Genomic DNA, 20,940 nt, shown 5'->3' with positions numbered 1-20,940 from the left:
CCGGAGTTGGCTTCTAATTGAAAGTACACACTGAAAACGAGTGGGGAGCTGGGCCATTATGAACTCGAACTCATTGATTCCGCAGCGATAAAAGTGTGGAAATTTTGAAAATGGAAATGTTTATTATTATCATTTGCGCACACGGGCTCCTGTCGACCGAGATGACAAAGCATAATAAATTGCCCGATTTGGCTCCGGTCTGGCCTGGCTTTTGCTCCCTTTTCAGTTTCATGGCCACAGTGCAGTGTTTTAATGAATTTTTAATTAGTAGCAATTAATATGGTAATTTGTTCAAGTTCCAATCGCTGAGTGCCATGAATACGACTCAGCCATTGCTTTTTTTATGATTTCATTTGGGGCTCTAGCTGGTTTATGTTTTTATCATAGTCTTGTCATATTAAAAACTATTAAGGAATGTTATTATATGATTTTATAACATCACTGCTTTCAGAATTAAAGTTTAAAGTATAAAGTATAAGTTAAAAGATCCTAGAGATATTTTGAGTCAGAGTAGCATTTGGATTAATATCAGATGAAACTCCCAAATCATTTTACAAAGTATAGACGACTCGTCAACACCGACTTCTCATCATATTTTGACTAAAAACTTGTATACATTTATACCACTTTTGCACCACTCAATCACCATGAAGCGCGTCCATGTGGATAACTATGCCCCAAAGTACTACAGCGGCAAGTGGTCGTGGGACTCGGAAAAGGACTGCCTCCACTTTCAGGCCCACAATGATCTGGAGCACGCTCGGGAGCGCTACATAACCACCAATGGGTACAAGTTCCTGCGCACCATGGACCAGGAGGAGGAGCTCATCTTCCGGCAGGAGTATGTGCGACCGAAGAGCAACCACAGCGATGTGATCGTGATCTCGGATATAAGGAACTTGGTGCTCTACCTGATGCCCCCGGAGTTTTTGTCCTACCGGTTCGTTGAGTTTATGCACGAGCAGGAGGTTCTCTACGTGATCCACGCTCTGATCATATACTTCGAGTACTATTTGCGCCTGGTTGAGTTCGTCCTGATTCGGCGAGATGAACTTTCGGGCCAGAAGGGCCAGTGCAGAGCGAGCAGACCAATGACATGAAGCGAACCCTGTCGGTTTACCTCAGTCAGTACCGAATGCTCGTGGCCCGCAACTACTGCCTGATTATCGGGGGCGAGGGCAATATGGCCAAGTTCTACCACATGAAGCCTATTTCGAATATTTCAGCGACGATTCACGATAAGTACTTTCATGAGCAATTCTTGGCTGTGGCCATACAAATAGTCTGGATCTGCATGCATCGCAGGGCGTACTATGTCATTGAAATGGAGATGAACCGACTCTTCCGCTCGGAATACTTTGTTTCCGCCCGTCCTGAGTACCTCACCTTCACGGAAGCCGAGCGGAGTCTTCTCTACGGGCGAAACAAGAAGAACAGCAACTATCGCATTCAGGAATCGCCACTGATTCAGGAACTGAAACTAGTTCCGGTGGAGGATCTACCCATTTTGTGGATAGGAAAGCGCAAGTACCGGGGCTCCGATATCCGTATTGCCACCATGGAACTGGAGTACATTGCGCCTGGATCTCAGCTGCGCCTAGTTGACATATCCCACGGCATCCTCGGACATCCGAAGAAGCTCTACAACACTCTTCTGAGTCTCGATTGGCCCGCCGTACGTTTCATGAACTTTTCGGAGCAATACGATCCCTTCAATATTGTCAGGCGACCTCACCTGGCCATTCCCAAGCTCGGTGAACTTCAATTGCGAAAGATGAGCGAGACTTATGAGCACTTCTATGAGCTTAGTGGTATTTTTGAACCGTCCACCCATCAGGAGATTTGCAAGTGGGTCAAACGGGACCTCAATATTAAGTTCTTTCGCTCAGGAGGTCTGCTCACAAATGTGGTATCGCGATGTGAAAAGGAGCTGGCGAGCACAACTTCGGGGCCAAGGGTCGACCTGATCATCGCTAATTACTTTAAGATTATGTCCAAAATACGTAAGGACGATAAGGACAAGGATAAGGATAGCTTTTCAGCACAAAGTGTTGTATCACGTTTTAGCTTGCGTAAGTCGCAAAGAAAAAATTCATAAGGTTCGAGTTTATTAATCTATTTCCTTAACGGCAAAACCATTTTTTAAATTTGCATGTTTTCGAAATTTAAAAAATATGTAGTTTTTTTAAAAGAAAATTTAAAAAAGTTTTAAAAATATATTATCAAAAGCACGAAATAATAAAAAAAAGTTCAATAATATTCAGGGGAATATTTTGTGACTGATATACCTTAAGCAATTACTTTGTACACATACACGAGAATATTTACGTGTCTCTCTTGATGTCTACATATCTTTGTTTATAGGCTTAATGAATTTCTTGATTAGCAATAATCTCAACTTAATCTTAACCATTTATTTACACTCATTTCCCGAACGGGGAATACAAGTGCGCCCCCAAACAAGTCCATCAGCTGCGGCCAAAGGAGTACCGAGTCTTGTATTCAGCCAGCAGATTAATTGCATTAATTAATCGCCTAAAAAGGAACACAAAAAAATGGATGGCAAGTACTAAAGTAAACAGATCTCCAGACGGGCTCGCAATGATTCTTGGACCAGGGGCTTGGATAGCAGATGATGATGATGGGAAGCAAGTGGATTTCCGGTTTTCATTAAGCTCAGAACTGTCGAAATCGCTCTGTCCGCAATGCAAAACATTCTTTGATATAGCTGCAGAATTATTTGTTTACCCAGCTACCCAGCGTCCAGAACCAAAGCGCAATTTCATAATTAACATTGGGCTTCGCAATGATTGTAATGGAACTGGAAAACTGACCGTGCTCAGTCAGTCAGAAATGGCAATGGAAATTCGTCGTTTTCCCTGCGACTTGATTGATCATTCCCAGCGGGCGAGCCGGTGCCTTGCCACCCGTCGAACTTGTAATGTATCCTGTAATCGAGTGTAATCCTGTAAGACCTGCAAAAAAGTTGCCCAGCTGGAGGCCGTTCCTTTGTTCGCTTATCCCTGCTTTTCCCCTCCAAAAACGGACTCATAATCATCATCAACGTCTCGGTGAGTGTTCACATTGTGCAGATGGTATTAGCTTTTGACGGTTTTATTGGTCAATTGAAGCAGTTTCGGTTACTCGCATTGACTTTGACTGCGGTTATAACTCAAGTAATTATTTTGTCTTTGCTTGAAGTTTTTATAGAAATCGGAAATTATTTTAAGGTACTTATTAAATACTCTATATATTTGTAAAACTTCAATTTCAATTTCAATTTTTAAAATTTATGTTTTTTGTACTTTATGAAAATTTAGTGAAATGTTTTTAAAATTATTAAATTTATTTATTGTATATACAAATTTATTTTTCGGAATAAAGCCCATTGAATCACAAATTTAAATTTATTTTTTAAGATTATAAAAGGTTTAAATACGATTAAAATTTAGACTAATTAGTTTTAGAAAAAGAAATTGCCAAAGTTCTTAATTTTGAGTACCAGGTTTTACCTACTTATCCGTTGACATCAAAAGTCATCAAGTCCTGTACCATTCAACGTTATCTGCCAGTCCTCAAACACTGTCCCCTTGCCATCAAGAGTCGTCTGTCCCATGAGTCGAAAAAAATCAAAATCAAATGCCATAGCAAAGTGGATTTTCCACCCTTTTTATTAGCAATTCCTCACCGACCAGGCGCATACGCGTCGGTGGTGCGGCCTCCGTGTTCCGGGCTTCTATACTTGGGTGGGGGTGGGTTTTACAAGGTTTGGGCTTGAGGTTGGGTTTGGGTTCGGGTTCTGCGGTAATCCCACAATGAGCTACCATAATAGATGGCAAGCAAATTGAAGAGCTTTGTGGCCTGGTTGCGGTTGTCACCGTGGGTTCGTTTTGGCTTTTGGGTGGGTTGCGGAATTGACTTGTGTGTTGCGTTTAACATTTGCGGTTTCGCACTTTTGCAACAATCCGAACGCGACGACGGGGGAGATCCAGAGCCATCCGTCCGGGCTTTCGGTGTCCTGGCCATTGATTGTACGCAACAGGGTGGAAAGTTGAAGTGCATCCGGGAGTGGTCAGCTGCGTCTGTTGTTTGCTCTTCACCAAAGTCGGCTGGCCAAATTACCGGGTTTGCTGGGGGAAAGGGGGAGATGTTCTGTCATTATGCGAATTATGAGTGGGATAAAAGGCATTAAACAGTTCATTTTTTCATCACTTTTAGTGACTGGATTTTAGGCTAATTGAAAATGGGACTGATGGCCGGGGGACTCAGGTGTATTTGTAATTTGTAAATGAACATTTTTAAGGATGTTTCTATAGTAAGTATGCCACATGAATTTGATGATGGTTTTTTCAAAACTTTCCGCTCCATCCTATCCGAAACCCATTTCTAGCTTATCAGTTCTTCATGCTTGACATATTTCAACATGCATACGAATATGAATTATCGGAAGTTCTTTTTTGTACATGTCAAATTTTGTGACATTTTTTGGAATTTCAATTTTGACAGTTGATGAGCTGTAACACGGGGAGCATGGGAGAAAAGGGTGATGAGCTCTGGGGAGTCACCTGAATATATGGGCAGCTTTAAGCTCCGGAACATACGATCTGTACAGCTGATGTAATTAAATTTGTGCCTGTGACAATTTCATTTGCCCCACCTCCGCTCCCTTAAGTCATGACCAACCCTTTTGCTGTCTGAAAAACCCCCACTACCTTTTATGTATTCCACTTTTTTTGCCTTTGCCAAGAGGTTGAGTGTTGTTACATTATCATCGACATCGGAAAGGGCGGGCCCAGCTTTCGAGTGCGCGTCCTGCGAATTTCCCGACTCCTGCACATCTCCGCGGCAACTGCTCTGTAGTCGTATTATGTGTCATTTCCTCTCGAAGTGGTTTCAAATGTGCTCCTCTCCTGCTTTTAAGTGATTTAATGGATTTTGCATACATGAGCAGCCCGGCAAGTTGTTAATTGCTGGAGGCGACTTCAATTAGTGCCACAGCAATGATACCGCAAATGTCGCATGTCGAGGGTCCTGCAAAATGCAATCAGCCGGAAGTGACTTTTCTGGCTAGCTCAAAACTTGAAAGATACATTTTAATGGCGAGATGAATTCGCAATATGAATACAGTTTTTGTATCATCGATAGGTACATTTCATGATTCGCAATATATAAAGACTTTATTGGAAAATCTGGCAAAGCTCATCATTCATGAAAAAATTAATCCCTTCCAGTTGTGCATTTTGTTTTTTCTCTTTCGGGCAAATCGTTTAATTAAAGAATAACAAAAGTCTGGCAAATCGACAATTGGCAGCCAGGGAATCATTCCATCAAACTGTCAATAAGCAATTCATTTGCAAATGCGTTTCTCCTCAGGGGGAGACCCTCAAAAGCGAGTTGAGATAAAGAGAAAAAAGGTAAGCGAAGAAATGTCTCCGCAATTGTAGGCGAGTCGGCCGGTGTCATTGTTTGTCAAAAAGCCATTTGCAAGTGTATCGAATTTCGAGTGAAAAAGTTTTCGAAAAGGACTGCAAACTGAAGAAAGGATCGAATTGGAAATACTCTGCAGATTTCGGTTAAAGAAATATTTATATTGAATGTTTTAGTAAATGTATTTTAAAAATCAAAATGAATTTATAGACAAATTTTGTTTATATGCCGTTAAATGTTTTTTTTTAAAGAAATTTGATTAACATAAGGCATTTTCTACATTATTTTAAGAAATGTATTTTCTTTAAAACAGCGGTCGGCACACACATACGTTGACATTTTGTTATACCCGTTACTCGTAGAGTAAAAGGGTATACTAGATTCGTGCAAAAGTATGTAACAGCTAGAAGGAAGCGTTTCCGACCCCATAAAGTATATATATTCTTGATCAGGATCACTAGCCGAGTCGATCTAGCCATGTCCGTCTGTCCGTCTGTCTGTCCGTCTGTCTGTCTGTCTGTCTGTCTGTCTGTCTGTCTGTCTGTATGAACGCTGAGATCTCAGAAACTACAAAAGCTAGAAGGTTGAGATTTCCCACACATATTCTTTGGCTTCCTACGCAGCGCAAGTTTATTTTAGCCGAGCGCCACGCCCCCTCTAACGCCCACAATCGCCCACTAACGATTTTAAAATGGGTCCTGCGCCCACATCTTTAAAGATTTCCGAGAAGTATAAATGCAATTTTGTTGTGTATATTTATACCTATCGAAATGTAGAAGACATTTTTCAAATCGGACCATTCATTAAAAAGTTATACGATTTATAAATTGTCAACATATATCTATCTCCCTCGCACTCCCTTTAGCTGAGTTACGATTATTAGTCGGGACACCAACCAGACACAGCGTTCGCACTCCCCTTAGCGGAGTGACGGGTATTAGATAGTCGGGACACCAACCCGACTATAGCGTTCTCTCTTGTTTTATATTTGTGTGAGTAATTTGCACTGGGCAGCTCATCGATGTGTGTGTGCAGACCGCTGCTCTACGTTATACATGTGTGAGCAGCGCGTCGGCAGAACAAAACCCTATGCTCACTTAATAGGGCGCTGCCGACCGCTGCTTTAAAATATTGTCCTTATATATATTTTTTTAAATGCACAAATAAAAAAATCGCAATTAATCACTTTTAATTTACGAGAAAAGTCATATTTCCAATATTCTGTTCTTGGATACATACTTTCTGCTTACATAAAAATCAAGCCCAAATAAGAGCATTCAACTTCCGGGGACTCTTTTTTTTTAACCAGCTCTCGTGGGATGCTCGGTTGTCGATGCGATTTTTATGGGGTGAAGGTGGCGCTCCGTATTCCTCGACAGTGGCAACCTATCGGAGTATCGTAGCGCCCCCATCTAACCGAAGAGCCCTGACATTTGCGCCTCCTCACTTCATGCACAATCGGCGACTCGATTTAATGGAAAAAATGAATTTCACTCTTCTGCGCCGGCTCTCTCTGCGGTTCCGCCATTGTCATTGTTGCAGGGACAAAAGACCGACGGCGAACGAGTGAAACGAATGTGTTTGAATGCTAACCAAAATAGAGGAAAAAAGATAGCTCGGTTTGGCTGTAAGGAGAGCGTTTAATGAACACTTCCCTCCGGTTTCATTGGCAATGGAAATCCTCTTTTTCGCACAACAAATCGAAAAATCGTAATTGAAGCTTTGCCACTGCCAATGTGAAACTTTTTGCGAATAGACTAGAAAAAAGAGTGTCAATGAATTTGCTGCTGTCAAGAGCGTTTGCCTTGATTAATTGTGGTTTGAGGTTTTGTGTACAACATATGCGGTGAGAGAAAACAGTTTAGATATCCGCTGGGCCAACACTTGATTTAAATTTAAAATGCTGCCAAGAGCATGGCGAAAAAATTGCCAACATTTCTCTTTGTGTGGAATTTGGAGCACAATGCAACCGCGATAAGCAGAGTGAAGCGTATAGGAAATTAAATTTTTTCCAATCAAAAACATTTCAATGGCAGTTCACACTCTCAGTTCGCTGAGGGGAGGTAGGAAATCGGGTAAAAAGTGGGAGTTGGGAAGGGAAACCGAGATGTGTAATCAGTTGGAGTTGGGGATTTATTTGTCGGCAATTGTGTCAATAAACTGGCAAAAATGTATAGTCACGTATATAGCTCGATGACCAAAAATGATAGGCGAATTTTAGTTTTAATGAAACCTCTCAATTGGAAAAGGTAATAGTTGAAAAGTTATTTATTTTTGTTGATGTTTTTTAGTTTTTCTTACAGACTTCCAGTAAACTTCTCAGCTTTCTTGTAATATAGTCATTTTCCATCGTTTATATTTCTTGCCCCCGTTCAAGGGTGCGTTCAGTTAGGGCGATGGGAAAAACAATAACATTAAATCACTTAAAGTGTCAACATAGCCCTGGTCAATGTACCAAGTGCAAGTCCAGATGGCATCATTCATTATCATAATCTGCAACATCATAAAGCAATTTGGCCCCTCTGGAATGAGTTTGTTTTGCGTCTCGCCACGAATGTGTGCTGGTCGCTCTTGGAAATCTTAATTGCCGGCCCCCTCTATTTGGACCAGAACTTGACCTCGACCAGGACGACGAGTGTGGAGTGTTAAGAGTGCTGTCCCTCAGCTGACCATAATGGGGGTTAATTGGTCTGTGGTGCGCGACACGCATACATCTTGGTAATTAACAAGTTCAGGTCCGGCCATATGGACAGGATTTCTAGGGGGACTCTAACTTTCACTCTCCCCCACAAGATATCTTTTGGCGGGGAGATCTGCTAGATGCCCTGCCTTCGAGTGCATTTCAAAATTAATTTATGGGGCGTCGCCCTAATATTAATTTCGCATGCTTTCTCTATAGAAATATTTCTCCCCACTGGCACTTATAGAGCCATGTCATTGGACTTTCTTCAACTAGCGCAATTTATGGTTTCATTATGTTAATTATTGGCAATTGCTGGCTATTGCGCCCTTAAATGAGAAATGCGATAACCTCTGTGCACTTTCTTAATTTAGAGAAAGGTTCCAGGGGAGGGGGTGTTTACTGTGTAATAGATTCAGAGCCATCCACAAAAGCCTGCCCAACAATGGGGCTCAGACCATTAGGCACTTCTATCCACCTGCCAACGAATTATTTCATATCCCAAACTGAAACTCATTGTTGTGCCAGCCAAAAATTCTAGAAAAAAACAGCTGAAACCCACTTTGAACAATGCAACCAAGTGCATGCAGGATAATGGACAGCGAATGCAGCATACATAATGAATGGATTTTTGTTGCCGATGTGCAGATCCCAACACTCCCGAATTAAAGAGAAATTTAAACTGGCAAAAGGGAAATTTTAGAAATCCTTGCAATCATTAATCAAGTTGCGTCACCGTCACATTCTTGGACACTTTCACTCCCCCGGATTTTCATTAGCCAACTGTCAGCCGTCAAATGCTGTTAACGATTCCCCTGATCCTGATCCCGATCCTGATTGCTGATTCCTGATTCCTCCTCCTGCTGGGTGGGCGTTGGAGTGTCCTTTCCTGAGGGTGCTTAACTTGTTGGCTGTTGTTGGCCTGGCCCTAATTGTTATTTGGACAAATTGTTTTTCGTTAACCAGCCAACGATTAATGATGTGGTCAGTCCTTCCGAAAAGGGGGAGGCAAACCATAAACCGCATCGGTTGTCTACCAAATTTATAAGGGTTTCCGCAATTAAATCTGTACTAATTACCAACAATAAGACAATTAAGAAAATATGCCGTGAATCTCCCGACTGTTGGAGTTGAGGAACTTGCAAAAATATCAAGAAAAAATCGCCTGAAGGGAAAGGGTTAATGTAAATTAGGGGAAACATTTTATGGGGTACGACGGAATAATAGCGTAAAGCAATTATATTTATTTAATGCAGTTAAAAAAGGTTGTACACACTCTTAGTTTATAATTTATTTTACTATATTTTTAAATGGATTATTTTTTAATTATTTGTGAAATTAAATATCACAATTTTAATTAAAATCTTGCATTTATCCGGCAAGCTTTGTAATTTGCTCCTGCCTGGCATAGAAATCCTCGTCGGCCTCGTAGATGAGATAGCTGAGACGGGGATGACGTGATTTGATGGGCGGCGACACCTTCTCAAGAGCGGCGGCCAGGTGCTCATTGGCATTTAGTTCACCCATCAGGTCCACCATCATCCCATAGGAGATGCGTAGCACCTGGGTACCCTCATCGAGCCACGTCGTGGTGATATCCTCGTTTTCGATCAGATCCTGATCCTCTCCTGAGAACAGATACTTCAGGCGGCAACCCCGAAAGCCACGCAACTGTATATATTGCACGGATTTCTGGGGACCTGCGGCTTTTGGTTTCGGAAGTGAGGAGTCAAGTGGATCCATGGAGTCGTCGCCTGTTGGTTGATTAATGCTGCTGCTGCTTGTGTCACTCAGACGCATCTCGAAATCGCTCTCGCTGCTGGTGTCGGCCTCCATGGGAGGAGCATCCAAGCCATGCGACTTCCGGTCCAGATCGGAAGTGTCCAGCAGTTCGGAGCGCAGGATGTGCACCTGTTTGGTGTCCACCTGCAAGTGCAGGTACTGCAACTGACCATCCGGACGCACGGCCTTGAGGAAAAGTCGAGTCTTTTCCGGACTAATTGGCTCGGCGTCGTGCAGCAGGCGCATCATCAACTGGGTGGGTGTGACGTGGCCAAAGATCTCCTCGAACCCGAAGGGCGAATCCCCGGACACCAGACGCAGGGCATCCGCGTAGAGCTGCACGGCCACATCCCGACCCAAATATTCGCCGACGCACTGCTTGCAGCGGGAGCACTCGATGAGATGATTACCGGGGGTGGTGGTCACCCCGATGCCCAGCAGATCGGGACTGATCACCAGGTAGTTGAGGCCGAAGAAGAGCTCCTCTTCCGTGGGATACACGGGCACACGGTTGCGGGCACAGAAGTAGTTCTGAGGCTGCATGGTCGTCATGGCCACCTCCTGGATGCGGTGAAACTGCCTCTGTTCCATGACCAGGTTGGCACAGTTGCTGCAGTGAAGGCAACACGGGGTGAAGGGGTTGATGCGCAGTAGCAGGTCACTCTGTTCCACATCGCAGGTGCGCTGGTCCATAACCCGGTGCTTGATCCTCCGGAGGGCGAGGCCGAAGACCAAATTGTTGCCCTGCATTTCCACAAAGCTATAGGGCACCTCGCCGTCGTCCGTCTTGGTGACAATCTCGAAGAACTCGTTCACCAAGATGCGGTACTCCAAGTTCTGTTCGCTCCAGCTGAACCCATTGGCACTGACCTCTATCTTCTCGCTGGGACTCTCCACAAGGACGGGCTGGAACAGATTCATCGACCTGAGCAGCAGGACGTTGATCCAGTTGCGGCTGCGCATGTAGGAGATGATAACTTGGTCCACTGGCATGGTCTCGATTTAGTTTTTAATCTTTGTACAGTTTTAGTTTTTAATCTTTGTGAATTTTTCGCATGAAAAAATTACCGTTCTGAAATGTCAAGTAAAAGTCAATAGCGGCAATAGTATTGGGTTTCTAGGGTTGCATTTATCAAATTTTTCTATCGATTGCAAAAGGGTTGTAAATTAAAATCTAAGGACACACCTTTCTCCCATCTCATATTTCTTAAAATTACATTTAAGTAAAGGGCTGACGCTGACCTTCTTTCGATTAAAAGTTAATCGGCTTTTTTATTCTCTTTAAAGAATTATCCCGTAAAATTGTCCATGTTATTCGATTTTGCCACATGGACAGATTTTGTGTCCTTTGAAGTTGCGCTAACTGAACATTCAGATTACCCAAATTGTCCTGCTCTCGGTGCTGCCCACCTTTTAAAGCTCTTTATCGAGGCTTAACTGGGAAAAGTTCCAGTTTTGTTTTTTGATTTCACGTCGAGTGGATTGGGGTTTGGGGTTGGGTTTGGTGGGGTATCGCTTTTGGCGGATGCCCGACGAGACCCTTTGGCTCTTTTGGACAGCAGATAAAGCGAACGCGTTGCTCTGCGGCCGGAAAAAAGTTTTGCGTCATAATAAATAATTTCAGCGCATTCGTCTGGAAGGATTAAGCGATGCAAAACCTGTTTTGGTTTGCCTAACCATTTTTTCATCGCTTTACGTTGGAGTTTATGGTTGAATAGAGACAAGAATTGTTTCTAGGAGGCGTTCGAAATTTGACAGTTAATAATAATAAAAAAGAAATTTTTTGAAATTAAATTTTAAGTGAAGTTGAAAGTTAAAGTTAACTAAAGATAACCTATAATTTAAAAAATAGAATTGCAATTAGATGATTGAACATTTTGTAGTAAACATTTTCGTGTACAAAACTTGATAAAGTTCGAATAGATTGTATCTAAACATCAGAGCATACGGTGATAAGATGAATGATATTTTCTAACTTCACGAATACGTTTATGCAATCTAAAATGAAACCCATATTTCGGTTATTTTTCAGACCATGTATGTGAGCCTCTTTAGCTCAGTGGCAGAGCATTGGTCTTGTAAACCAGGGGTCGTGAGTTCAATCCTCACAGGAGGCAAGAGTATAAACATTTTTTTTTTACTAACGAGAGGTATTTTAATTCTCTATGAGCTTGTTTAATTATGAAAAGCAAACCAAGACCTCGTTAACCCTGTGAAAGCCCAAAAGCCAAAAGGGAAATGTCACCCGCAAATGTGTATTCAATTTATATACAGCCGAACCGTTGACAAAAGTAAATGTTTTACATTTTTAATTAGAAACTCACACATAAACATACAATCCCAAACCCAAGAGCAATCATGTGTGACATAATCGCTGACAGGACATCGAGCATGTTTCTTCAACACCACCGCTTCCACCAGAAAAGCTTTGCGGTTTGGGTAAACACTGGAAGCGAGCGAGTGGCGCACTATGCTCGAGTCCTCGAGCCAAGGAAGCGCCAGCTTAGACTATCAGTTGACATCCTTGTGTCGCGGGGGCAAATATTGACACAAATGTTTTTGAATAAAAATCGACCCTCCACTGACTTCACAACTTTGTCTGCTCTTAATTATTTGTTTATGCTAGCTGCCCTCTTATTTGTTTATAATTAAAGCACTGGCATTTTTCCTTACGCATTTATCTTTGGCATAAATCACTTTAATTTTGATTTTCATTCAACTCCTTAATTAAAAACCAACAATGCGATCCGCCGCTGCAAAGGACAAAGCGGCTGCCTTGTTGTTAATTAATTTGGCCTTAACTTGTGGGCGAAGGGCAGGCAGTGAGTATTAGCCTGTAAAGCACACATAAGCTGCTCATTGAATACAGCTTTCAGTCTTTTATGATTGACGAATTGCAGTCGCATTATTCTTGCATTGTTTGGCTGAATGCGAATTTATTAAGCGAGATTTTCACATTCCGAAAGTTGCAGCGAAATAACTTGACCATTGATTTGAAATATATGAGAGGGAAGAGTCTTGCAAAAAAAAATTTCGATTCTGCAATCGCTTTGCCACCGATATATTAGCCGATAGTATCGGCTATAAAAATTAGTGGATGTTTATTAAATGACACTTAATAATATACAAAAGGTTTGAATTAAATCCATCCAACCAGTTTTTATAGAAAAAATCGCAAAGTTAGTAGATTTTTTGATGCCAAAAACCGATTTTTTTTCTCCCGGCGCCCGAAATTGGATGCTTTTAGGCTGAAAAAAAACCCCCAATGTATGCAGTGCCATGAAAATAAGAAAGTAAACAAAGCAATGGTACAAAAAAAATAATCACAGAATTTGCCATTTATATAATAAATTTTTTTTACCATATTGTTATTTTGATGAGAACTGCACTTCACTAGCATTTAAAGACTGACTTTGCTGACTCAGCTAGAAATTTAGCTAAAAGCCAAGTGATTTTGACCAGGGGGATGGCAATTTATCATTTTAGACTGTTGAGCAAGTGTTGACTGATGAGCCCCCGGGGTGGAGTGGGTCCAGTGGGTGGTGGGTGTCGCTGTGGGTGGTGGGTGGCCCGAGCGACTTCGCCCCTTTTAACTTTTGAGCTCAGCACAACAACTGACAATTGGCCTTGCTGCTCGGCTGCCTCTCGCTCCTTCGGTAATTAATTTTGATGGAGGACACACTGCGCTTAGTTGGCTTAGTTCACCGGCAGATGCGACCAGGTAAGTACAACTTTTTTGGGTGACTTTTTCGGGCGCCGGGAATTAATCTGCATCTGGCCAGCAGCTGCGGCGGAGGAGGACGACATTTTTGGTGTTTTAATTTTTGCCGGTCTGTGCCTGCTGGTCCATCAATGTCTGGCTATATAGAAGCCAAAAGCTATTAGGGGAATTAAAAATGCATGAAGCTAAAAATGGGTTTTTGCTCTCAGCTTTTCAGCTGAGACTTCAAGGTGCGTGGCACTTAGTTAATTAGCCGCAGATGGAAAAGGGGGAGGGGGGGAGTCTTGTCTGCCCCACTTGACTGTGGCATTTTGCTTGACTTAAAATATTTCATAATTCATAGATTCAATTGTTTCCTGAGCTGAGATGAGTTAAATTGCATGTTTCTTTGACTGCAATTACGCGGGGCAGACGATCGCATTTAACTGTTTGTGCACTTTGCCTGCCACGGAGGTGGGCGTGGCCGGTCGGACCACGCCCCCAGTTCAATCTCGCCTCCGCGATCTTGTGCTTTGGTAAGCGCTGCAAAGCCACCCGCACCCTTTTCTAATTTTCTTGGGAATTAGAGTCGAGAAATTATGAACTGGCAGCCCATGCATTCACCCATTCATTCATTCACTTATTTATTCATCTGGCTTAATTGCCAAAGACAATAATGATCACGGAGATTATTATGCTGATGAAGGAGACGCAGAACAAAACTCTTTTATTTAGCTTCTTTGAAAGTCAGTTCCGCATGCGCCTGAGATGCCCTCTTAAAGGTGTTATATACATTTATAAATAATTTGGAAATGTTTTAATAGAGAATATTTAGTTATATTATATGTTTTGTAAAAATAAGACTAGAATTTATGAAGTCGATTTTGTATTATTTATTGTATGTCAATATGGTCATTCTTTAATGAAACACAATTATTTATTAATATGTATTTAAGTTTTAGGACGTATAAAAATGAGTGATTCAAAACCAAATGAATGTTTCTCGATAAAAGCCACCAATTGATTTTTTCTTTAATGATATCATAATTATTGGTATTATTTATATTTTTTGGACTGACGATTTTTTTAAATAAGAGTGCATTCCAAAGTCGACTTTCTCACAAATTGTCATATTCATCTTCGACATCTTTTTGTTGTCTCCTTCTAAGTTCTCGCTTTGTGGTTGCACTTTGCGGTTTGTGTTTGTTGTGTTCATTAATTGTTCTATTAGTTTTAATTGATGGTGGCACTTGCAAATGTACAAAGTTGAATTGCTGTGGGACAGATACGAGATACTGGGCCAAGTTTGAGGGAATTGCAGAGGAGGCAAAAGAAGGCAGGCATTTTCTGATAACATTTTGGTTTGCTTTTGTTGGCTCCTTGAGGTTTACTTTTCTTTTTTTTTCTGCCCAACCTCAGCATATTGGTCATCTATAGGAACGACTTATTGATGCTGCAGATCAGATAAGTGTGGCACAGTTGCCGTTGCCGGCTGTTTCGGCTCGTGATTATCTCCTTTGCATGTTGGGTCAGCTGCCGATGCCTTCGATGCCTCCGATGCCGAGATGCTTCTCGAATGGCTCGCGACAACGATGACGTTGCATGCTGCTGCTTGTGTGACACTTTTCGCCTCGACGACAAGACCTCGTCCCCAGACTCAAAAGTGCTTCCTCATCCTTGGAATTCCTTGAACTTTCCTGAGTGCTGAGTGGGAATTATGGCGATAAGCGATAAACGATATGCGATAAGCCACCCGCTGGCAGTTCCATGGAGTTGCTTGTATCTCGAACGGCACGAGAAGAAGTTGTCGCCGCAGTTTTTGCATACTCGCAACTTTCGGCAGCTGGATTGGCCTAAAAACCCACAAATTACGTTTTGACCGGCCAACGCCAGCCTGGACAATCCGATTATCCGCTCAGTTGGCTGTCCATTTGTAGGAATATATGTAGAAGGCATAGAATCCACCCTCATGGTGCCGCAAAACTGTCTGCTAATGTCACACGCCTCTCAGTTTCTCAGTTTCAGGTCCTTTGTCCCGAAACCGGGGGTCATTGTTTCTCTAACAAATTGATTCGGCAAAAACTGGACAAAACGGAACATCTTGCAGCATCTTACAGGCCACAGCCTGCGATCTTGGCTCATAGATTAGCCCAGAGTCCAGGGTATTGTCATGGAAAATGGTATTGCCATTGGCATTGGCATACGTATTGGTAGCAATAGTAGCAATATCGGTGGCTAATTCGGGGACAGGGGGGCTCAAAACAAACCCAAACGCATTGTCTCGAATTTGTATCGCCTTTTTGAAATCTGTTTAGCACACAATGGCGTTGAAATAGTCTTATTGCTTTTTGAGTGCTATTTGCGTAAGATTTATGGTTTGATTCGGGTGCTGAGCGTACATACTTCCAGAATCCAACTTTCATAACTCATCGGAGGAGCTACGAGCTCATTATGCGAAACTTTTCACCGTTGCACCGGGCTCAATTACCAACTGGCTGACAGATGGGTTCAACTTCGTGATATTGCAGATTTTTCGAAACTCAATTTAGGCAACAAAACGATATTCAAATGTTGTCAAAGTCAAATTCAGAGTCTTCGATTATTCCCGGCAGAGCTGTAACTACCGTTCCGAGAATGCAGACAGCCGAACAAACAAACACCCACCTGGTGGAGGGAACCTGGAGGGAACAACTCGACACCTTGGCATCCACATCCACATCCATCGCACCCACTCCCAACTGGCCCGATAAATTTCACAAATCTCTCAAATCGCCAGTTGAAGTCGCGACTCTTCAAAGACCCCCGAACGAAGTTTCGCTGGAAAAGCAGAAAGCTGAAAGCGGGAAAACTGAAAACTGCGATCCAAGACAGAAAAGCAGAGAAAAGAAAACTGCTCGGCACAGAAGGCGAAGATGCAACCGCTGCCTGTATTTATGGCATTTGCATATATTTTGCATAACGCAATCGATGGCATCGACATGGAAAATATGTTGGCCTGGGCCTGGGTTTTGGTTTTGGGTTTTGGAGTTTCGTTTGGTCCTCGTACTAAGTATTCTGCTATTCTTAATTCGGCTCGGCTACAAAACACACATTTGCATAGAGATGCGCATAGATTTGCTGGAAAATGATTGTGTGTGCAGTTACAGTCTAAGTTTAAGTTTAAGTATAAGACTATGGCTGGCCTGCCTGCCATTTCCCACCGGCGAAAGTTGGCCAAAATGAGCGGCAGCGAGCCGCCCTCAATAAGCTCGAACCCGAGCTAATGTATTTATGTATTCGCGAAAAATGATAATTAAGTCTACTTGTCGTCTATCTGCAAAATAAAATCTAAACAAGATATTTTTCATGTTCAAAGTAAAACTTTTCCGCTACAACCAAAACGTGCGCGCCCTCAAAAGCGAAAAACCAAAAAAATCTATGAAAAATAAGACAAAAACTGAATAAACAAAACCTAAAGCAAGGCCCAAAGTAAAGAGTCAAGAGGGGCGGGGCTCTGTCGCCAAGTATCTGAGTATCTGGCTGAGATATTAATATTTAAAATTCAGTAGCAAACTTTTGGCACGTTATTGTTTGACTCTAGAGCATTTTTGCCTCGAGATTGTTATCAAAACAATTTCTGTTCGCTGGCTAAGCTGGGGCTGCAGATCCAGATAGCGATCCCCGAAAAGTCAAGTAAAAGATTTTGTTTGCCCTCGAATGGGGGTTTGTGTGCGATTTTCGGTTAAATTCAGTAGCCGGCAGTGGCTTGACCCGGCAACTGAACTCAAATTTATTTTTTTTGGCTTCTCTCCCGCTGCAAATTGCACTGCAGCCCGCAGTTGATTGTCTTCAGCAGATTTGCCAGTCGTTCAGCCAGCAGCCAGCAAAAGGCAATAATCAACGACAGGCTGCCACCGAGAGCAAATAAAATAAAGTCATGTTGCGGCCGCCAGTTTGTTCAATTTGTTAGCCAAACAAAGTAGACATTAATTGAATCGAAACCCGGAATCGTTGGCCACCAACTAAATGAAGTAATAAATGCGGCCAGTTTTAAATGGAGCTTGTAGCTCTATTTTCCCGCCTGAAAGTTCTGAATGTCTTACCTCACGTTGCACGCTGCAAATGCAATAATTTGCGGCACGTTCAGCTGGCCATCATCGGCGGCAGCCTCATCATCTTCTCGGATATCTGGGATGTCTCGGTTATGGCCATTGGCCATTGCCCAGCGGCAAAATGCAAAGGAGGCTGCTTGGCTGGTTGGCAATCAACACCTGTCCGCGGTGTGAGCAGCCCTTTTGGCCAGGCCAACACCACTCGAACGCATAATTTAAGCCGGCTCTATTACACGTTGGTTCTCGTAATCCGTGACGATCGATTGCCTGGTGATATCCCCGGCCATGCAATTAAGTAATGCCTGCTCCTCTGCCTTATACATGGATCCACCGACATGGCCAGTGCGGCAAATTCAAATTACATTTATTACGATCTGCTTTAATCTGGTTATTTAGTTCACTTATCGAAATCTCCTGTGTGAGCAGTCGGGCAAATTTGTTAAAAAGATATTGGCATTTATGTTGTTATTAGGTTTTATTAATGGTTGCGGTTGTGGCGCGGCCAATTCGGGCTTTTGATAAGCCCTGACACCGCAACAACCCCCCATCCAGAATAGAGAATCCAGAATCGAGAATCCAGCCAGGGTCATTTTCACGTCGCGCAATCCCAGAATCCCATTTCCAGCTAACAGATACCGCCAGTCCAAGAGTATTTCTGGCTGCAATCAGAGTTAGTGATGATCGCGTGCGATTTGTAGACATTAGTTTGAAGAGTTATTTAATTCCTTATCTATATTGTTTAACTTATCCAAAAAAAACATTTAAATAATAAAACTAAAACTCGTACAAACTTACTGTTAAGATAAAGTTTTAGTGTAAAATAAAATTTGGAATAACACAAATTACCAAAACGATATAAAATTATATAAATAACTTCACTTTAAATACTTTTATTTGAAAAATCTAATATCTTATTATTTTCTTCAACTCATTTTAAATGAAAAATAATCCTTTGATCTCGTGTCACGACACGCAAACATATTCGATCGAACTTTTGGTGGATATCGCTGCGCAGATTTTCTGAGCTCTCGGCTTTCAGCTTTTCAGCATTTTCCTTCGGTCTCACACAGCGCGCACAATTGACGCGTGTTGGCGATTGCCATTGCTCGTACCTTTCCATTTAATGGTGTCCATATGATTCACGGCCCTCCGTTCCGGACTCCAAAAAGCCAGCAACAACAACAACAACCACAGCAGAAAGAGCCACGAAAAATTCGTTAAATACAATTGGATTTTTTTTGCAGCTTTTCTGCTGCACTGACGACGTGGCTTGGGACGTTGATGATGTGCCTCGGCCACCACCTCCTCGGGATCCCTCCGTGGGCCAGGGAATCGTGCAATCGCTGGCACAGGCACTTGGCTTTAACTTTGGCACTGGGACTGGCACTCCCCCGCGGTGTGGCCTCCTCCCGCCGCACCTCCTCCCCCCGGGAGTGCCCCTCCCTAGCCTTTACAAAAACAATTGCAATTTTCAACTAATGCTTATTGCTGGAAATCAGTTTAGGAAAAGCCAAAGGAGTCTGCCTCACCGAATATGTGTGTGCACTGAAAAGAAATTATTAGCAAGTCCGTTTATTATTTTCATATTTAGCAACTCAAAGTAAAAAGAATTAAGTGGGTAACAAAAAATAATAAACTAGTAGTTGCTACTTATTTTAAAAAATTTTACCAAAAATACAAATGTTTTCAATAAAAATAATACAATTTTTATATTTTAAGTATTTTTTTAGAAATTATTTAAAGTGATCCAAACCAAGTGATTACTCATAATTTTTAGATAATTAAATTTTTAAACAGGAGTTAATATGATTTTAAACGGGTATTTAAATTTAAAATTAATATAAATTTCAGAAATTTATATAACATTTCAGAAAACGTTTTTCCAAGAGTAGCGCTGCATTAGGAGTTGGAGCTGGGGTTCGAAGTCATCGACAGAGTCACCGTCACAGTCACCTGGGCTGAACTCTGGCCGAACTCTGTGGCTGCTCGCAGAGCAGAGCACTGTGAAAAGCCGAGTCCAGTCCACTAACAGTCGCCCCTTTGATGAAAACTGTAAATTTACGAACTTTACTTTAATCACCAAACATGAATCGCGCACAGCATGAAGCTGCCGAGGCCCGATTCTGATACCAATCCTGTGGCCCTCTGGCCCCCCAAAATCCCCCTGGTATATATACCATACTATACTATATCCCCAGCTTTGGGCCACTCTCTTCTGCTTCATAATCATCTGCATCGTCTTGGTCTTCTGCCTCCGCGATGTGGTTGTTGTTTTTTGCGGCTCTTTCTGTTTCTGGTTACTTGGGTTTTGGGTGTCGAAATCTCTCGTCAGTCTGTGTGTAAGTTATTTAACTTTTGTTGCTTTATGAAATTTAATAATTTATATTGTGGATTAATTGGGTTTAATTAAGTGGTAACGATGCGAAATCATGGAGTGGTTATCGGCTAAGAGAAACCGCTAAGAGGTTTTCTTAATAATAGCAAGACGAAAGCATCTTAAAGATTTTCTTTTTGCCCATGGAAATTTGCAATATTCAGTACTTCCTTAAATCCTCCCCCCTCTAAAAAACTCGTTCACCAAACTCAAGCAGCTCCATAAACTAAGTTGAACAACTTTAGCTGTTTGCATGTTTCAGCTGGCTGAGTGAAAATATTTCTTAGCATTTCGACGCATGTTCAGAGTTTTGTTTGCTGTCGTTGTTTCCATGTTTTGATTTGCAACACACCGGGATCCTTTTGTCCTCTGGTCAGCAGGAGTAGCCAGGGGCAGGGGACAGGGGAAGGGGAAGGGAGCAGCAGGCGATAACAGGGAGCAGGAAGGCGCTTATTGACTTTGCCCTCGAAGTTGTCATTTGGTGCGTCTGCTGCTGCTGCTTCCGATAACCAAGAGCAGTCGCAACTCTACACATAAAATAAATAAAAATAAATAAATAAAATAAATTAATTAGAGAATTTTTACACTTTTTAAATTGCTAGATACCTTAGCAATTTATAAAGCCACGTTGAATTGGCTTTGTAATTTGTCAAATATTTATTATTGATTTAAGAAAAATCTTAAAAATAAAAAAATAATAAAAGCAAATTGTGAAAAATGTAAGAAATATTGATAACATTTTTTTATTTTTTTAAGAATGTTTTTATAATTTAAATAAAATATAATTGAGATGGAAGTCAAAAAAGGAAAACTCATGTTTTTGAGATGGAAACAAATTTTGAAGCCACCACTCGAATGGTACGACAAACTTAATATTATTTCTATT

At 41.9% G+C, this 20,940-nt stretch overlaps 1 protein-coding gene, 1 non-coding gene and 1 pseudogene across 2 annotated transcripts; 2 read left to right on the top strand and 1 right to left on the bottom strand.

The window, feature by feature from the left end:
• Positions 1-543: 543 nt before the first annotated feature.
• LOC108059527 (protein phosphatase 1 regulatory subunit 36-like) lies at positions 544-2,226 on the top strand (annotated as a pseudogene).
• A 7,169-nt stretch (positions 2,227-9,395) lies between these two features.
• On the bottom strand, positions 9,396-10,955 carry LOC108059506 (uncharacterized). The gene has a single exon (XM_017144831.3). The coding sequence runs from the start codon at positions 10,880-10,882 to the stop codon at positions 9,479-9,481; it is 1,404 nt and encodes a 467-aa protein (XP_017000320.3). The 5' UTR covers positions 10,883-10,955; the 3' UTR covers positions 9,396-9,478.
• Positions 10,956-11,934: 979 nt separating this feature from the next.
• Positions 11,935-12,006, top strand: TRNAT-UGU (transfer RNA threonine (anticodon UGU)). Its single transcript has one exon. It is a non-coding gene; the product is annotated as a tRNA-Thr (tRNA).
• The last annotated feature ends 8,934 nt before the right edge of the window (positions 12,007-20,940 follow it).

The sequence above is a fragment of the Drosophila takahashii genome, chromosome 3R, assembly GCF_030179915.1.
Source record: "Drosophila takahashii strain IR98-3 E-12201 chromosome 3R, DtakHiC1v2, whole genome shotgun sequence".
NCBI classification, from domain to species: Eukaryota; Metazoa; Arthropoda; class Insecta; order Diptera; family Drosophilidae; genus Drosophila; species Drosophila takahashii.
Note: the sequence above shows the minus strand (reverse complement) of the source record. Positions and strands in the feature narration are given on the sequence as shown.

Coding starts and splice junctions, on each gene's coding strand:
- LOC108059506 (XM_017144831.3), bottom strand. CDS start 10,882: ATGCCAGTGGACCAAGTTATCATCTCCTACATGCGCAGCCGCAACTGG.